The sequence below is a fragment of the Pongo abelii genome, chromosome 18 (genome assembly GCF_028885655.2).
Source record: "Pongo abelii isolate AG06213 chromosome 18, NHGRI_mPonAbe1-v2.0_pri, whole genome shotgun sequence".
Lineage (NCBI taxonomy): Eukaryota > Metazoa > Chordata > Mammalia > Primates > Hominidae > Pongo > Pongo abelii.
The window spans coordinates 71,800,218-71,819,533 of NC_072003.2; the positions used below are offsets into that span (position 1 = coordinate 71,800,218).

At 43.2% G+C, this 19,316-nt stretch overlaps 1 protein-coding gene across 1 annotated transcript in view; it reads left to right on the forward strand.

The window, feature by feature from the left end:
- Nucleotides 1–986: 986 nt before the first annotated feature.
- The window catches only part of PKD1L3 (polycystin 1 like 3, transient receptor potential channel interacting), a 79,589-nt gene continuing 61,259 nt past the window's right edge, over nucleotides 987–19,316 (forward strand). The window contains 7 exon segments of the mRNA XM_024233814.2: nucleotides 987–1,281; nucleotides 2,408–2,530; nucleotides 7,404–7,520; nucleotides 10,425–10,474; nucleotides 14,333–14,581; nucleotides 16,650–16,781; nucleotides 18,566–18,742. Of these exon segments, the coding sequence (XP_024089582.2) occupies nucleotides 987–1,281; nucleotides 2,408–2,530; nucleotides 7,404–7,520; nucleotides 10,425–10,474; nucleotides 14,333–14,581; nucleotides 16,650–16,781; nucleotides 18,566–18,742 (1,143 nt within the window).

Below are 19,316 nucleotides of genomic sequence, written 5' to 3' on the forward strand. Positions count from 1 at the left end.
AAAGTCAGGCCAGGTGCAGTAGCTCACGTCTGTAATCCCAGCACTTTGGGAGGCTGAGGTGGGTGGATCACCTAAGGTTAGGAGTTTGAGACCAGTCTGACCAACATGGCAAAACTCCATCTCTGCTAAAAATACAAAATTAGCCAGGTGTGGTGGCACATGCCTCAGCTACTTGGGAGGCTGAGGCAGGAGAATCACTTGAACCCAGGAGGCAGAAGTTGCTGAGATGACACCATTGCACTCCAGCCTGGGCAGCAAGAGCAAAACTCTATCTCAAAGAAAAAAAAAAATCAATCCTAGAGGGTCTGCAAGAATAACTTTCTTTTAAAAAAAAAAAAAAAATGTGGCTGAGTGTGGTGGCTCACACCTCTAATTCCAGAACTTTGGGAGGCCGAGGTGAGCAGATGGCTTGAGCCCAGCAATTCAAGACCGCCCTGGGCAACATAGCAAGACCCTATCTCAAAAAAAAAAAAAAAAAAAAAAAAAGGTGGGCATGGTGGTGCACTCCTGTAGTCCCAGCTACTCGGGAGGCTGAGGTGGGAGGCTGAGGCTGCAGTGAGCTGAGATCATGCCACTGCACTCCAGCCTGGCCAACAGAATGAGACCCTGCCTCAGAAAAGAAAAAGCTACACTTATTAATTTTTAGCAGCACTAACTTAGATGTTAGATATTCATCATCCTCTACCCAGTGCAGCTTAGACTCAGCTTTATAATCGATCTCTATTTGCTAAAGGCATATTCGGTAGGTAGACACAGATGGTGGGGCCCCAGATAAAAAGGGCCATTGTTTTATTGATCTCTGCTATTTGTTTTCAGCTTGTAGGACCTGCACCTGGGTCTTCAAAACAAAACCTTTTGTATCCTTGGTAAATTATTCCCAATTCGTAAAAGAATAATACTAATAAGACAAGCCCACCAATATATATATTTAAAGGACCAGGCAGCTGCTAAACTCCCACACTTTTTCTTGCTACAATTCAGAGAAAATGTTCTTCAAAGGAGGAAGCTGGCTTTGGTTATACATCAGAACAAGTATTATTCTAGGAAGTGAGCTAAACAGCCCCTCGCCACATGGGCAAAATAATTGTTACCAGCTTAACAGATTTCAATGCAGCTTTGAGGAAGCAGAGCGTTACTGTCATGTGCAGAGAGGATTCCTAGCTCATATTGGGAACAAGGAAGTTCAAGATCTCATCCGGGACTATCTGGAAGAAGGAAAGAAGTGGTGGATTGGGCAAAATGTAATGCCATTGAAAAAGCATCAAGACAACAAATACCCAGGTAAGACTCTGGGGTTTAGTGTTTATGAAGGAAACTTCCTTATATTTTATTCTGGGACAGAAAAAAAAAAGAAAATCTTAATCTTTCTGCTTTTGTATACAGAAAAACCAGTCACTTTACTTCATTACCATCTTTCCTCTGAAATATTTCCATTTTGTGCTACAGCCTTTGATTTGTCTGTCTAGCAAAAATGATGCAATTTTTCCTAGAACCCATCTAAAGTTAACTTACCTAACCTTTCACTAAAAGAATTATGCTAGGTTCGAAAGACAGAAACCTTTGATGGTCATTTTTTTCCTAATAAACATCTCTTCATTATTCTGATCTCTAAGTTTCCTAACACAAAACTAAGAGGAACATTATCTACCTATTGTCTTTCTTACGAAGCGTTTTCTTTTTTTTTTTTTTTTTTTAGTAGAGACAGGGTTTCACTGTGTTAGCCAGGATGATCTTGATCTCCTGACCTTGTGATCCTCCCGCCTCGCCCTCCCAAAGTGCTGGGATTACAGGCGTGAGCCACCGCGCCTGGCCCTTACAAAGTGTTTTCAGAGTTATGCACCATAATCTTGAAGTTTGAGAGACAAATCCAAGCCATTATTTTATCACTCTCACCATCTTCATTAACATGTAGGTAAAGTAATACTAAGCCTTGTGGTAAGGAACACATATGAAAAAATAAACTATAATGTATGGGAGGAAATTCTACATTTTTATCTATTGGAAGTCAGCCAAATTTGGCTTTCATATTTACTTTTTAAAAATGCCTGGCGGGGTGGGGGTGGTGGCTCACGCCTGTAATCTGAGCACTTTGGAAGGTGGAGGTGGATGGATCACCTGAGATCAGGAGTTCGAGACCAGCCTGGCCAACAAAGTGAAACCCCATCTCTACTAAAAATACAAAAATTAGCTGGGCATGGTGGCGGGTGCCTGTAATCCCAGCTACTTGGGAGGCTGAGGCAGGAGAATTACTGGAACCCGGGAGGCAGAGATTGCAGTGAGCGGAGATCACACCACTACACTCCAGCTTGGGCAACTGAGTGAGACTGTCTCAAAAACAATAATAAAAAATAAATCTAAAAGCCTGGCTTTCGAGTATGAGGCTCATCTGGGTCTGATCTCCCCTCAGCAGACGTTGCAGCCCACGGGCCCCCAAAGCCCCCCAGCTGCACCTACCTGTCCAGAAACTTCATTCGGATCTCATCCAAAGAGGACAAGTGCTTACTGAAATACTATTTCATTTGCCAGACTGGTAAGTGATAAAGCTACATGCTGCCAAAGACCCAAATTTTAGAAACTGATTCTAAATAAGGAGTGCATGTGAGAGTATTGGTTAAATAGTCTGTGAGCAGTAGACCATGGGGTGATACAGGGCTTTTGATTTTCATGATACTGATTAGCGTGAGAAACTTATCTGGAGTGACTTCCTTGGATCCATCCCCACTAGGAGTTGGAAGAGTTGTGCCTTGATGTTCTCCTCGTGTTTTGACTTGGGCAGAGTGTGGGAGAAGTTGTATTGGTGACACCATTTTCCACATGCACACTCATAATTCAGTCAGCATTTGGGCTTCAGAGGGAAGGATGGCAAAGAGAAGGAGGAGAAGAGAATAAGGCAGAGGAAGATGAGAAGACGAAGGGTGAGAGGGCTGTTTTCCAAGGTTCGCTTCTGCAGAAGTAGATCAGGATTAAGCTATGTATGTATGTATGCATTTGTGTGTGTGTTGTTGTTGTATTTATTTATTTATTTGTTTATTTATTTTTCCAAGACTGATTTTTGCTCTTGTTGCCCAGGCTGGAGTGCAATGGCGCAATCTCGGCTCACCGTAACCTCCGCCTCCCGGGTTCCAGTGATTCTCCTGCCTCAGTCTCCCGAGTAGCTGGGATTACAGGCATGTGCCACCATGCCCGGCTAATTTTGTATTTTTAGTAGAGATGGGGTTTCTCCATGTTGGTCAGGCCAGTCTCAAACTCCCAACCTCAGATGATCTGCCTGCCTTGGCCTCCCAAAGTGTTGGGATTACAGGCGTGAGCCACTGCGCCCAGCCTATTTATTTTTTTGTGTGGAGATGGTGGGGGGGCGGGGGGGGGTCTTGTTATGTTGCCCAGCCTGGTCTCGAACTCCTGGACTCAAGCAATCCTCCCACCTCGGCCTCTCAAAGTGCTGAGATTACAGGAATGAGCCACTGTGCCCGGCCTTGGTGATTTCTTAAAAAAAACAACTACCATACAACCGAGCAATTGCTGGGCATTTATCGCAGAAAGAGAAAACCTGTGCTCAGGTAAAAATATGTATATGGATGCTTATAGCAGCTTTATTCATAATAGAGCAAAACTGGAAACAATTCAGATGTCTGTCAACAGGTGAATGGTTAAACCACTGTGGTCCAGCCATGGCAGTCATACTGTTTCCACTCTCCCGGGTGACTCTTTCCCAATTTCCTCTCTCTACTCAACCTCCAACAATTGGGAGCCTCCCTCAGTCTCATTCTTAGGTCAGGTGATCACCTTGCTTTCTAACTAAAGGAGAAAAATCAAAGCAATTTGGAGTCCGTCCAAGGCTCGGACCGCCAAATCTACCCACCTACCAGCACCTGTACCTGCAGAGAGATAGTGCCTTCTCTCATGCTGCTACAAACCTTCATACTCCTACCCAAAGTGAATCCCTCTGGTTGTTGAATTGGATTCCATGGAGTCCAATTCAGTAATAAAAAGAAGCAAACTATTGATACACACAGCAATCTCCAGAGAATTATGCCAAGTGAACAAAGCCAATCTCAAAATGTTATGTACTGTATGGTGCCATTTATTGAGCATTCTTGAAATGATAACATGATAGAAAAGGAGAACAGATTAGTGGTTATCGGGGTCTAAGAAGGGCATGGGGGCAGGAAGGAAGTAGGCATGGCTATAAAAGGGCAATGTGGGCCAGGCACAGTGGCTCACGCCTGTAATCCCAGCACTTTGGGAGGCCAAGGCGGGTGGATCATGAGGTCAAGAGATTGAGACCATCCTGGCCAACATGGTGAAACCCCAGTCTCTACTAAAAATACAAAAATTAGCCGGGCGTGGTGGTGCGCACCTGTAGTCCCAGGTACTCAGTAGGCTGAGGCAGGAGAATGGCTTGAACTGGGAGGCGGAGGTTGCAGTAAGCCAAGATTGCGCCACTGCACTCCAGCCTGGTGACAGAGCAAGACTCAGTCTCAAAAAAAAAAAAAAAAAAAGAGGGGGTGGTCAATGTGAGGGATTCTTATAGCAATTGAAAAAAAATTTTTGACATGACTGTATCAGTGTCCATATCTTGTTGTTACCCTTGCAAGATGTTACCCTTGGAAACTAGATACAGGCATCTCTCTGCATTTTCTCTTACATCTGCATGTGAATATACAATTATCTCAAAATAATAAGTTACATTTTTAAAAAAAAGAAAAATGCCCTGATGTAAGTATACACATCACTTACACAGTATTCTTGCCAAAAAAAATAGAGTAATGCAAATTAAAAATAAACTGAGATACTCTTTCCCATCTATCAGATTGGCATAAATCCACAAACTTAGCAACATATTCCGTTGGCAAGGCCGTAAGAAAATAGGTACTCTCATAAGTTGCTAGTGAGAATGCAGTAAGATATAATCTCTATACATTTATAAATAAAGGGGAATTCAGCAATATCTAGCAAAATTAGATATACATCTACCCTTGACCCAGTGTCCACTGCTAGGAATCTATCCCAAAGTCAAACCAGCAAAAGTACAAAAAGATGCACACATAAGGCTATTCATTGTAGCTCTCTGTGATAGCAAAACAGTAGGAATAATCCACATGCCCATCAAGAGGGAACTGGTTGTAAAAAGCAAATAACAACAATCTCCATGTACTGCAGTGGGGTTATCTCTATGATGTGTTTTTTTAGTGGAAAATAAAGGTACAGAACATATATATTTGCCTATATACATACATGTACATAAAAATATAACAGAAGGAGAAACAAAAACTAATGAAAATGGTTATCTATGAGGGAGAGAGAAAATAGGGCAGAAAGGATGAAGATGGAAATGAGACCTTTTGAAATGTACCTGGTTTTATAGTTTGGCATTGGAACTCTTTAAATGTTTTCCATAATTATTGCTATGGTTTGAATGTGCTCCTTCCAAAACAGGTGTTGCCAATGTGATCGCATTAAGACTTGGGGCTTTAAGAGGTGGGTTGGCCTACAGGGCTCCTCCCTTGTGAATGGGATTGGGGCCCTTATAAAAGGACTTGGCAGAGGGAGGGTTTCTTTTGCCCTTCCACCTTGTGAGGATAATTCTCTCAACTCCAAGTGCCAGTGCCTTGGACGTCCAGCCTCCAGAACTGTGAGAATTAGATTTCTGTTCTTTATAAATTACCCTGTTTGTGGTAGTCTATTATAGCAGCGCAAAACAGACTAAAGCAATTATAAAACAAATTTATGTCAACTTTTTTTTTTTTTTTTGAGATGTAGTTTTACTCTTGTTGCCCAGGCTGGAGTGCAAGGGTGTGATCTTGGCTCAATGCAACCTCCACCTCCCGGGTTCAAGTGATTCCCCTGCCTTAGCCTCCTAGGTAGCTGGGATTACAGGCATCTGGCTAATTTTTGTATTTTTAGTAGAGACGGGGGTTTCACCATCCTGGCCAGGCTGGTCTCGAACTCCTGACCTCAGGTGATAAGTCTCCTTGGCCTCCCAAAGTGCTGGGATTACAGGCACCTGGCCTGTCAACATTTTAAAAAGCAATCCCTAAAAGTAAAGAAAGAGAGGGGAGGAGAAGAATTGGAGCTAATAAGTTTGTACAATTTTTAAGGTAATTTTGCTCAAGAGCAGGAAACAGCTGGAGCAATAGTTCATGAGGCCAATATAAGTTGTTGGGTTTTTTTGAAGACAGAAAAAATAGCATGCACGACTGATGTACTTAATCTGAGCTACCAAACAACTAGAGGGATTCACTTTGGGTAGGAGTAGGAAGATTTGTAGCAGCATGAGAGAAGGCAGTCTCGCTACAGGTACAGGTGCTGGTAGGCAGCTAGATATGATGGTCAGAGTCGTGGAAGGACTCTAAATTGCTTTGATATTCTCCTTGAGTTAGAAAGCAAGGTTATCACCTGACCTGAGAATGAGACTGAGGGAGGCTCCCAGGTATTGGAGGTTGAGTAGAGACAGGAAAGTGGGAGTCACCTGGGAGAGTGGAAACAGTATGACTGCCAGGCAGTATGAAGGCAGGCTGCTGGAGCTTCATGATCGCGAATTTAAGCTGAGCCGTAGTCATCATGGTTATATGATTTTCTCTAGCCACGTCCAATGGCGTGTGTGAGAAACTCTTGCTCATGTATGCAAGGAGGCACGTTCAAGAATGTGATTGCCAGCCGGGCGTGGTGGCTCACACCTGTAATCCCAGCACTTTGGGAGGCCAAGGTGGGCAGATTACCTGAGGTTGGGAGTTCAAGACCAGCCTGGCCAACATGGTGAAACCTCGTTTCTACTAAAAATAAAAAATTAGGCATGGTGGCACGTGCCTGTAATCCCAGCTACTCGGGAGGCTGAGGCAGGAGAATCACTTGAACCCAGGAGGTGGAGATTGCAGTGAGCCAAGATCGCACCATTGCATTCCAGCCTGGGCAACAGAGCAAAAATTGTCTCAAAAAAAGAATGTTATCATCCACCTTCTGAACTCTTTTATCTCTACCAATGAGAGTTACAGAACACAAAGGAGAATATTACGCTTAGTATGGAATTTTCCATTTATGCTGGAGGTTGCAAACTTTTTTGGTGAAAAATCAGACCCTGGCGATGACCTTAAGCAGTAGGATGTAAATAACTCCACATGCTTAGTGTTCCAATAATGGAACACTAGGCATAAATGGGTTAATGAACTTCTCAGTGTTGACCCAACTAGTGAACTTAATTTGAAATGTGGGACACCATAATGTGATGTAAGCAGGCTCCAGAGCAAAAGGGCTACTGCAGAATTCTTAGTGTCCTTAAAAAACTGGATAGGAATTTTTAATTTGTGTTTTCCTGATTATCACATATGTGCATGTAATGATGGTTTTATAGACTTGTAGCCATAGCTATAACCTATAAATTAATTTGTGTATTGGCTTTCAAATAGGTGACTTTTTGGACGGAGATGCCCATTATGAAAGAAATGGAAATAATTCTCATTTGTACCCGAGACACAAGAAGACAAAAAAAGGAGTTGCAATAGCAAGAGACAAAATGCCCCCAGGTAATGTGTTATTCCTCTAGTAACCTTAAAAATCCGTGGAATCAATTTTTGCTAAAAGAATGCACAAGACTGAATTAATGCTGAAATGTGTTATAACATGTGCCCAGTATTCGTTGCATTCTATTCTATCTGATCTTAATATGGCAATCTTTGCCTTCATTTTATATATGTGTTTTCTTGATATGCCCTTGGCCGCCGTCTTTTCATATATTCCAAATAAAAGACAAGGTTTTATTCCCACAAAATTTTTCATCAACAAAGAGAAAGTCATCTTAAAGTTCTTGCAAAGTCTTTCAAATTATGGTGTTATCATTTGTTTATTTAATTTTGAAAAACAAGTACTATTTGGGAAGGATGCATTAGCCTGAAATGATGGCAATCAATATCAGTGGATGGGTGGTTATAGAGATCAGCTGAAAGAAAGGAGTAAAATAGATCAATTTAAAGAGGATCTCGTGATCACTCCTCGGGGTATGACCTCACAGCTGCAAGTGTTAGATGTCCTGATCAACAAACTCTTTAAATATCACTTAGCAATTTAGAAAGTTTTATTTAGAGACATGAATATATATTTAAAGAACAAATGTAAAATCCAACTTTTCTCAATCCTTTGTAAATGGGGACTTGTGAGTTGTAGGAAAATGTTTAGTGATAGCATTAGGTGGAAGTAAAGATGACATATTTTGGAAAAGAGTTAAATCCAAAAGTTGTTCCAATGATAATTAATGCAATGATGTTAAAGACGCATTTGAAATGTTTAAGCTGTGTCCTGAAATGTGAGTTTCGTGAGAGCAATGCTTCCAATATTACTTTACATAACATGTGGCTTTAAATGTCATAGTAAAACTAAATTACTGAATTAAATAGACATTTGACTATTTCACCTATATAATTTAAGTTTATATTGTCAAGCTTGCCCCAGGAATACTTTTTAAAATCTCCTCATTGGGAAAAATGTAGACTGCCTTATTGTGGGGCAATTTACCTAACAAGCAATATGCCTAATATTTATGTACGCAGGGTCCTTTAAAAAGTTTGCAGGCTGGATCTCCCCTCAGCAGACGTTGGCTCACACCTGTAATCCTAGGTGTGGCTTGTGTGTAATACAGTGGCTCACACCTGTAATCCCAGCACCTTGGGAGGCTGAGTTGGAAGGACTGCTTGAGGCCAGGATTTCCAGTCCAACCTGGGCAACATACTGGGTCTCTGTCTCTACAAAAAAACTTTTAAAAATAAAAATTAAAAAAATTAGGCAGGTGTGGTGGTCCATGCCTGTAGTCTCAGCTACTCAGGAGGCTGAGGAAGGAGGATAGTTTAAATCCAGGAGTTAGAGGCTGTTAGAGCCATAATCAAGCCACCGCACTCCAGGCAGCCTTTTAAAATCTCTATCAGATTGCTTGTAAAAGTTTTTTGTAATTCAGAAATTTTCTTAGTGTGTATCTAGGTTACTTTTCACTGATTGTGCCTAGAACATGATGCTACATATACACATCTTTCTTGAATCAAGAATATCCTACGTATGTATCACTTCTATTTCATTTGTTCTGGTTTTGTCCTTAGGAAATACCAGGTATCTACGTGCCATATTGCTGCTTCCTATCCTCTGTGTCTTTCCTGTACTCTCTTTAAATGAAAAAGAATGGTTTCGTATTTATCACCCTTTTTGTTGTTAGGAGAGCACCTTACATTTATGTTCCATATCAGGGACTAATTTTTCCACATCTGCTCAGTATTCCCTCCCATGTGGATTTTAATTTTTCTGCAGTATTTTTTTTTTGTCATCTTGAAATCGTTTTGATATCATTTATTTTTCTTTTAATGTACCTCATTCTGGTGCATGTTAGCTTCAAGTGGTTTATCCTTACTATTTTGTTTGCTTACCTCTACCTTTCTCCATCGTCATGGTGGGTGTGGTTGACTCAGTTTCTTGCCATGTCTTCTCACAAGACTTTCAGGATCATGTGATTCCTGGCCAAGAAATAAAAGCAAAATCATCTTATTCCCCAGTGGATTCGGATGAAACCAGTGATAAAATCAGGTACAACTCCAAGAGGAGACATTGGAGAAGAGGCATGCTGGGTCTGTAAGGAACTGCACGTTAAGATGGCACATATACTTGTGCTGTATCAATCAAGGTCATCCCTGTATCAATCACTGTCATCTCACCTTTTCAAGCTGAAAATGTCCCATATTTTCAGGCATGTTTTATTGGGAAAATGGTTTTTCTCTTTGTTTCTATGCTCTTCACTCATAAGCTGATGCAGTAATAAATATGTGAGACCTTTTATTTGGGGAAATAACCTTTTTCGTTCTATTAAGGATGTTCTTATTAAGGATGTATTAACAGCTTTCTGAACTTTTTTTCTGGATTTTGCTGTTGATAATTTTCAGGGCTGTGCTATCCTTGGAGTCCTCTGGATTCCATTCCCAGGTCCTTGAGTGATCATCATAGGTTTCCTTTTGTCTTTTCCTTCCTTATCTTTATTTTTTTGGGGGGTTGGGGGTGGAATCTAGCTCTGTCACCCAGGCTAGAGTGCAGTGGCACGATCTCGGCTCACTGCAACCTCTGCCTCCCAGGTTCAAACAATTCTCCTGCCTCAGCCTCCCGAGTAGCTGGGATTATATGCGCCCGCCACCACGCCCAGCTAATTATTATGTTTTTAGTAGAGATAGGGGTTTCACCACACTGGCCAGGCTGGTCTCAAACTCCTGACCTCAAGTGATCTGCCTGCCTCAGCCTCCCAAAGTGCTGGGATTACAGACATGAGCTACCATGTCCGGCCTTGGTTTTCTATGTAAAACAATTTACATTATTTTTAGCCATGAATAAGAAGTCCTCAAGTAAAACAAATATTTCTGTCTTAGACTTTTACTTGAACTTAGTCTGCTTTCTTTTTTCTATAGAACCTGGTCATCCTCCAACCACATGTCACTATCCTCTTCCTGCTCATCTTGTAAGTACTTCCCTTGACAACATACATTGTGAAATGTTGATCTCTTTGTCATACCTAGTAGATCTGGTCAGAGCTCTATCTTCTAGAGTGTTCTGAATATAGTTTTCTAATAAGGAAAATAAAGTACTTACATGCAAGAAAAAAATTGGCTTTAATAGGTACTTCATTCAAGGATTTTTTTTTTTTTTTTTTTTTTTTTTTTTTGAGACAGGGTCTCACTTTGTCACCCAGGCTGGAGTGCAGTGGTGCAATCCATCTTGGCTCACTGCAACCTCTACCTCCCAGGTTCAAGTGATTCTCCTGCCTCAGCCTCCCAAGTAGCTGGGATTACAGGCCTGAGCCACCATACCCGGCTAATTTTTGTATTTTTAGTAGAGATGGAGTTTTGCTATGTTGGCCAGGCTGGTCTCAAACTCCTGACCTCAAGCAATTCACCTGCCTCAGCCTCCCAAACTGCTGGGATTACAGGTGTGAGCCAACACCTCCAAACTTGGAATTTTTAAAGAATCTCTTTCTGGCTTTCATGCTGATGTGTAATTATCAAGTGTTTGTTGGTTGGGTATTTATTCCCTGCTTCATTCCAGAAAGGACTTGTGGCATCTTACAAAAATACAATGCAATAAAATGTAAACATCTAACAGAAAGGGAAAGGAAAGTAAAGGTAGAAACTGTCCACATAATCTATAAAATTTCACCTTCAAGAAATCTCTCAGCATTCTTGCCCTTGTGTCCTATATAGAAACCCTTTAGTTGATGCCTAAACACAGATATGCATTTGTTTGACTCAATGCTCGCTGCAGCAATAAGTGTTTATAACAGTATAAAAGAACAGAGGCTGGGCACGGTGGCTCACGCCCATAATCCCAACACTTTGGGAAGCCAAGGCGGGCAGATCACCTGAGGTTGGGAGTTCGAGACCAGCCTGGCCAACATGGTGAAACCTCGTCTCTACTAAAAGTACAAAAATTAGCCAGGCATGGTGGCACACCTGTAATCCCAGCTACTTGGGAGGCTGAGGCAGGAGAATCGCTTGAACCCAGGAGGCAGAGTTTGCAGTGGGCCAAGATTGTACCATTGCACTCCAGCTTGGGCGACAGAGTGAGACTCCATCTCCAAAAAAAAAAAAAAAAAAAAAAACTGGGATGAAGTAAAAAAAAAAAAAAAACACCCCTCAAATCAGTATTTCCCATGCTGTGTTCCACAGAGCAACAACCACTAGCCCTTGAAATTGAAAGAGATAAAAATATGCCACTCTGGTATATTGATGATTTCAATTAAAGGCATTTGAAAAATGGCAGGTGCAAAAACAGCACTCTGACCTTGGTACTGTTTCTTGAAAACAGGAGGTAAAATTCTCTTGTGAAATATGCAACATTCTTGTCCTTCAGGAGGAGAAGTCAAGACCTGGAGAATTCTGCACAGGCCTTGTTAAGATAACGCTTATCTTTTAAGCCTCCCCACATAATTTCACTTCTTCATAACTATTCTTTGTCCAATTCAGCATAGGAGAGATGGACTCTCACTGCTGCTTCAGGTCTTCATTTTCTTATGAGGGCTCCTGTGCCACATAAAACTTGGACTCAATAAATATGTGTATTTTCTCCTGTTTATCTTATGTCAGTTTAATTCTCAGGCCCAGCTGGAGCCCTAAGAGAATGGAGGTGGAGTTTTGCCACCCCTATAATATGTTGCCAGAAGAAAACAAAGGCTTTTGACTATAGGACTTTGCAGTCTTTCACAGGTCCCAAATCTAACCCCTTCTCACCGTCATCACCACGATCACCACACGGTCCAAGTCACCATCTCCCATCGGAACTTACACATTTGCCGGCTGAGTGCGGTGGCTTATGCCTGCAGTCCCTGTACTTTGAGAGGCCAAGGTGGGTGGATCACTTGAGGCCAGGATTTCGAGGCCAGCCAGGCCAACATGGCGAAACCCCGTCTCTACTAAAAATATGAAAATTAGCCGGGTGTGATGGTGCGTGCCCATAATCCCAGCTACTCGGGAGGCTGAAGCAGAAGAATTGCTTGAACCTGGGAGGTGGAGGTTGCGGTGAGCCAAGATCGCACCACTGAACTCCAGCCTGGGTGACAGAAGGAGACACTGTCTCAAACAAAACAAAACAAAAACTAAAAAATGAACTTCTTCATTTGCCTCCTACTGATCTGCTTCTATTCTCGCCCCTTTTTCTGACCCTTTTCAACAGAATGGTTGATCATTTAAAACACAGAAGGATCCGTTAAAACAGAAGTGAAATCATGCCACTCTTCTGCAAAGCCCTTTGTCTTCCTGCCTCATTAAAAATAACATCTGCATTCCCTTAACTGCCCGATATATGACACTCCCCTGGCCCTGGGATCTTATTGATCCCCCTCCTGCCACCATCGCTCCTCTAGCTTCCTTGGTCTTCCTCAGAGCTAGCCAGCTGTGGGCTTGGGGGCCTTTGCACTCCTCACATGCCATCACTAACACATGGGCAGAGCTCTCTCTCCCTTTATTCAACTCTCAGCAAAAATGTCCCTCCATTAGACACAGTGCCTCATGCCTGTAATCCCAGCACTCTGGGACGCCGAGGCAGGAGGATCGCTTAAGCAAGGAGTTCAAGACTAGCCTGGGCAACATAGTGAAATCCTGTCTATAAAAAAGTGAAAAAAGGCCGGGTGCAGTGGCTCACACCTGTAATCCCGGCACTTTGGGAGGCCGAGGCGGCGGATCATTTGAGGTCAGGAGTTTGAGACCAGCCTGGGCAACATGGTAGTGAAACCCTGTCTCTACTAAAAAATACAAAAATTAGCCAGTTGTGGTGATGTGGTCCTGTACTCCCAGCCACTCAGGAGGCTGAGCCAGGAAAATTGCTTGAACTGGGAGGAGGAGGCTGCAGTGAGCTGAGATGGTGCTGCTGCTCTCCAGCCTGGGTAACAGAGCGAGACTCCATCTCAAAAGTAGCCAGGCATGGTGGTGTGTGCCTATAGTCCCAGCTACTTGGGCGGCTGAGGCAGGAGGATCACTTGAACCCAGGAGGTCAAGGCTGCAGGGAGCCATGATTGTGCCACTGTACTCCAGCCCAGGCGACAGAGTGACAACCAGTCTCAAGAAATCCTCTCCTCGGCCGGGCGCAGTGGCTCACGCCTGTAATCCTAACACTTTGGGAGGCCGAGGTGGGCAGATCACAAGATCAGGAGATCGAGACCATCCTGGCCAAGATGGTGAAACCCTGTCTCTACTAAAAATACAAAAATTAGCCAGGCATGGTGGTGCACGCCTGTAATCCCAGCTACTCAGGAGGCTGAGGCAGGAGAATCACTTGAACCCAGGAGGCGGAGGCTGCAGTGAGCCGAGATCGTGCCACTGCACTCCAGCCTGGGCGACAGAGTGAGACTCTGTCTCAAAAAAAAAAAAAAAAAAAAAAAGAAATCCTCTTCTTACCACTGAACACCCTCCATGATATCCACTTTCTCTCTGCTTAGCATTATTGTTTTCTTCATAGCACTTATTTAATACATGATATAATTTATCTTTCTGCCTCTACCACTAACACAGAGGCTCGACAAGTGCAGGAACTTGGCTCCTTTTGCTCATTGCCATATTCAGTTTTCCAGAACATTCTTAGCAACTTATAAATGTTTAACAATTTATTGAATGATTGACAATAAATACACTAATATAAATCATGAATCTCAAGTAATATGCAGCTTTCTTAAAATTTCAAAATTCTGTTTGAACACAGAATTTTTGAACAGAAATGCCTATTAGTATCTCATAGGAAACAGTTTCAGAGCATTTGGGGAAACGCTGCCTTAATTATTAAATGGTAAAATCAGATTCAGCCTTTTCTTTTACATATTTTTATCTTTTAGTCCAAAACCCTGTGTCATCCCATCAGCCCATTTCCTTCAGTACTACCAAGTATCACATCACAGGTAACATCAGCCACATCTGAACCCAGCAGCCAGCCTCTCCCTGTGATAACACAGCTCACCACGCCCATGTCTGTCACACATGCTGGGCAATCTCTGGCAGAAACAACTTCAAGCCCAAAGGAAGAAGCTCATCCAAATACCTTCACCTCTTATCTACAAGTGTCATTGCAGAATGCATCTGGTCAGGTAAACATGGGAAATTCAAGTAACAGCTAGGTAGCTTTGTGACCCCCAAAAAGTACTTGGTTCATCCATTTGCCTCCCTGCAGAACTACACCTAAGAATGCCTGACAGACCAGCATATATGCCAATCCAAAACAAAAACTAAACAAGTCCATGGAAACAGCCAATTTGACAGCACATATACAGCCCAGTGTTTCATTAATGACACTATTTAATGCTATTGTATTTAATGCTTCAGATGGGGAAGAAGTTTTGTTCACCTACCCTGCTTTTTCAGCAGCAGCAAACCTCCAGACAATTCCTCCTCCTACTCACTGTCCCCTCTCTCCGCCTTGTTTCCTTCCTCCCAAAAACATAGACGAGGCAGCCAGGCTCACTGAGTCACGCCTATAATCCCAGCATTTGGGAGGCCAAGGTGAGAGGATCACTTGAGCCCAGGAGTTTGAGACCAGACTGGGCAACATAGCAAGACCCTTCTCTACTAAAGTTCAAAAAATTTAGCCAGGCACAGTGGCTCACGCCTGTAATTCCAGCACTTTGGGAGGCCGAGGTGGAGGATCACTTAAGCCCAGGAGTTTGAGACCAGCTTAGGCAACGTTATGAGACCTTTTCTCTACTAAAATTCAAAAATAAATTAGCCAGGTGTGGTGGCGTGCGCCTGTAGTCCCAGCTACTTGGGGGTGGGGCGGGGGTGGGGGCCGGAGCTGAGGTGGGAGGGTTGCTTGAGCCTGGGAGGTCCAGACTGCAGTGAGCCATGATTGTGCCACTGTACTGTAGGCTGGGCAACAGAGCAAAACTCTCTCAAAAAAGAGGCAAAGCCCCTTTGACAGTGTTGACTGAAGAAAATAATCCTGCTTCCCTCATGCTTTTTTTTTCCTAAACTCAAACGAGCCCTGTTTATATGCAGTTGAATATTTCCCTGCTAAAACATAATCCTGTTCACTCTGGATCTGCCTGCAATGGTAATGGGAATTTGGTGTTCTATTTGGGGGAGAAACTGACCTACAAGAGTTTAAACAAAGAGGTTGTTTTTTTTTTTTTTTTTCTTAGAAATCCTGAAGTATAGAATATCTAAAAGAATCTATAATAAATTATTAGAAATATTAAGAGGATTTAGCAATGTTCAGCATTTAATCAAGATTTCTTGAATATGTGATTGAATTAACCTGTGAGTGAGCTATTCTCCAGAAATCGACCATGTAGTTGGCATTAATGGTAATCGCCTCAGGGTTGGACTTCGAGTTCAAGCGCAGTAGCTGCCTAAGCTTTGGGACCACGGCCATTTGCTCAGTTTGTTTCTTAGGGCAGGGAGGTTTTCTACTTCCCACCTCTTGCTATGAGTCATTTTAAGTCATTACCTCTTGAATATGAACTCTCTTTTTGAGACAGATTCTCAATCTGTCGCCCAGGCTGGAGTGCAGTGGTGCAATCTCGGCTCACTGCAACCTCTGCCTCCCGGGTTCAAGAGACTCTCCTGCCTCAGCCTCCCGAGTAGCTGGGACTACAGGTGTACACCACCAAGCCTGGTTAATTTTTGTATTTTTAGTAGAGACAGGGTTTTGCTATGTAGGCCGGGCTGCTCTTGAACTCCTGACCTCAAGTGATCTGCCTGCCTTAGCCTCCCAAAGTGCTGGGATTACAGGCGTGAGCCATCGCACCCAGCCTTAAATACGAACACTTGAATGGAGGGAAACACGCACAGAGGGAAGCCTGAGAGGAAAACATACTTCTGAATAGAAAAGTTTGGTTTTGGCTTTTTGATTCCCAAGTTTCCCTCATCTTCCTGGCCTTAAGACTTAAAGTTACTGCTATAAATCTTATTTCCAGACTCATTTGCCCTTGGAGCAATCATTGTATAATCTTGTTATTCATTTTCTCTATCATATGGAAGAAGTAGGAATAAATTCTGTCCACTCGCAGAAAAGCTTCTGAAAGTAATCACTGTTTCAGAGAGCTGTGGTTCATAGGGTTTATGTTACCCAAGGTCAGCTTGGATTAAAATAATCTCCCTGACTACTACAGTACAGTAATTTTGTATAAGTAATTTTGACAACTTCTTTGTTCCCAATAGGTCATAGATGAGATAGCAGGGAACTTCAGCAGAGCAGTTCATGGTTTGCAAGCTCATAACAAACTACAGGAAGCTTGTGAGTTCCTCCAGAAACTAATAGCCTTAACTCCAAGATTTTCTAAGCCAGCTCAGGTAAGTGGAGGGTGACTGGGAGGGAAGAAGGTAGGAGAGAGGGAAAAGTGGAAAACAGAAAAAGAGAATCTGAGGCTGGGTGCGGTGGCTCACGCCTGTAATCCCAGCACTTTAGAAGGCCGAGGCAGGCGGATCACATGAGGCCAGGAGTTCGAGACCCGACTGGGCAACATGGCAAAAACCCGTCTCTGCTGAAAAAACAAAAATTATCTGGGCTCGGTGGCGGGCACCTGTAATCTCAGCTACTTGGGAGGCTGAGGCACAATAATCGCTTGAACCCAGGAGGCGGAGGCAGTGAGCCGAGATCCCACCACTCCACTCCAGCCTGGGTGGCTGAGAGACTGTGTCTCCCAAAAAAAAAAAAGAGAGAATCTGGAGATTGTGCCTTATGCCAAGCTTAGTATTATAAAGACTGTATTTAAATTTTAGCAAGCATTTTTTTTTCCTTTAAATCTGGAAAGTTATGAATTAAATTGATCAGTAGTGACATTCTTGGATATACTGTGTTTATGTTCGTTTGTTGATTAATCAGCTTTTACTGCCTTGTTGATGCATTTGTTAGAAGTCTGTCGGCATTCAGTGGGACACATTGGCTTCCACCTGTAATCCCAGCACTTTGGGAGGCCGAAGCAGGCGGATAGCTTGAGCCCAAGAGTTCAAGACCAGCCTGGGCAACATGGTGAAACCCTGTCTCTACCAAAAATACAAAACTTAACTGGATGTGGTGGTGCACCCCTGTAGTTGCAGCTACCTGGGAGGCTGAGATGGGAGGATGGTTTGAGCCCGGAAGGTGGACGTTGCAGTGAGCCAAGACTCTGCCACTGCACTCCAGCCTAGGTGACAGAGCCACGCTCTGTCTCAATTTAAAAAGACAAACAAAAAACTCAGCACTGGTCTTTTCTTCATTCCTTTTTTTAGTCTGGTGGTATTAACTGGATATTTGGTCTACTTACCACTCAAAAAGAATTGTCAGTTCGTCAGAATAACATGAAATATGAATCCTCCCTTATAGGTTATATGAAATAATATATTCTCCTTCCCTGTCAAATTGTAACTTTTTTTATAAAATGCATTTGAAATGCATAAAGAATATTAAGCTGCTAATAAGAAGTATGCAAATTTAAAACAATCATGTGCTAGGTGTGTGGCTCATGCCTGTAAGCTAAACACTTTGGGAGGCCAAGACAGGAGGATCTCTTGGGGCCAGGTGTTTGAGACCAGCCTGGGCAACATAGTGAGCCCCTGCCTCTACAAAAAATTTTTAAAAATTAGGTGTGGTGGTGCCCACGCTACTGGGGAGTCTGAGGAAGGAGGATTGCTTGAGTCCAGAAGTTCGAGTCTGCAGTGAGCCATGATTGTACCACTGCACTCCAGCCTCGGCAACAGAGCAAGACCCCATCTCTTAAAAGTAAAATTTTAAAAAGCAATCATAGGCCGGGCGTGGTGGCTCACACCTGTAATCCCAGCACTTTGGGAGGCCAAGGCAGGAAGATCACCTGAGGTCGGGCGTTCAAGACCAGCCTGACCAACATGGAGAAACCCCATCTCTACTAAAAATACAAAAGTAGCTGAGCATGGTGGCTCATGCCTGTAGTCCCAGCACCTCAGGAGGCTGAGGCAGGACAATTGCTTGAACTCGGGAGGCAGAAGTTGCAGTGAGTCAATATCACGCCATTGCACTCCAGCCTGGGCAACAAGAGTGAAACTCTGTCACACACACACACACCAAAAAAAAAAGCAATCAAACAATTCAAGGGTGTATGTTTGCTTTCTAATCCTCCCAGGTTAATCTCATCAATTCCCTTGTTTACCTGAGTGAGGAGTTACTCAGGATCCCATTTCAGAACAACGACAGTCTGGGCTTCAAAGTTCCTGCGACTGTCTGCCCCTTTCATTCCTTCAACAATGTCACCAAAGCTGGAGAAGGAAGTTGGCTGGAATCCAAGCGTGATACTGAGCAGGTAGGTGCCAGATATGCAGGTGGCCAGATCTGCTTAGAAGCATTTTAATCTTGACAGGTCCAGGTGTCACAGCCTCTCCCCAGACCTTTAAAGATAATCTTGCTGAAGTTTCTGCTGCAGAAGAAACTCCTCTGCCAAGCCTTCTCCAGGGTCTCCCTCCCCACCCCACCAGTGAGCCAAGACTCCCTAGTGCTGTAATCAAGTGAAAAGGACTTAGGGGCTGGACCCGGTGGCTCACACCTGTAATCCCAGCACTTTGGGAGGCCAAGGCAGGCAGATCACCTGAGGTCAGGAGTTCGAGACCAGCCTGGCCAACATGGCGAAACTGCATCTCTACTAAAAATACAAAAATGATCCAGGCATGGTGGCACGTGCCTGTAATCCCAGCTACTCAGGAGGCTGAAGCAGGAGAATCACTTGAACACAGGAGGCAGAGGTTGCAGTGAATCGAGATCATGCCACTGCACACCAGCCCAGACAACAGAGCGAGACTCCATCAAAAAAAAATAATAATAATTTAGGAAAGTGTTGGCACAAAGCAAACACTCAATAGGTTATGTTTGCTATTCACATG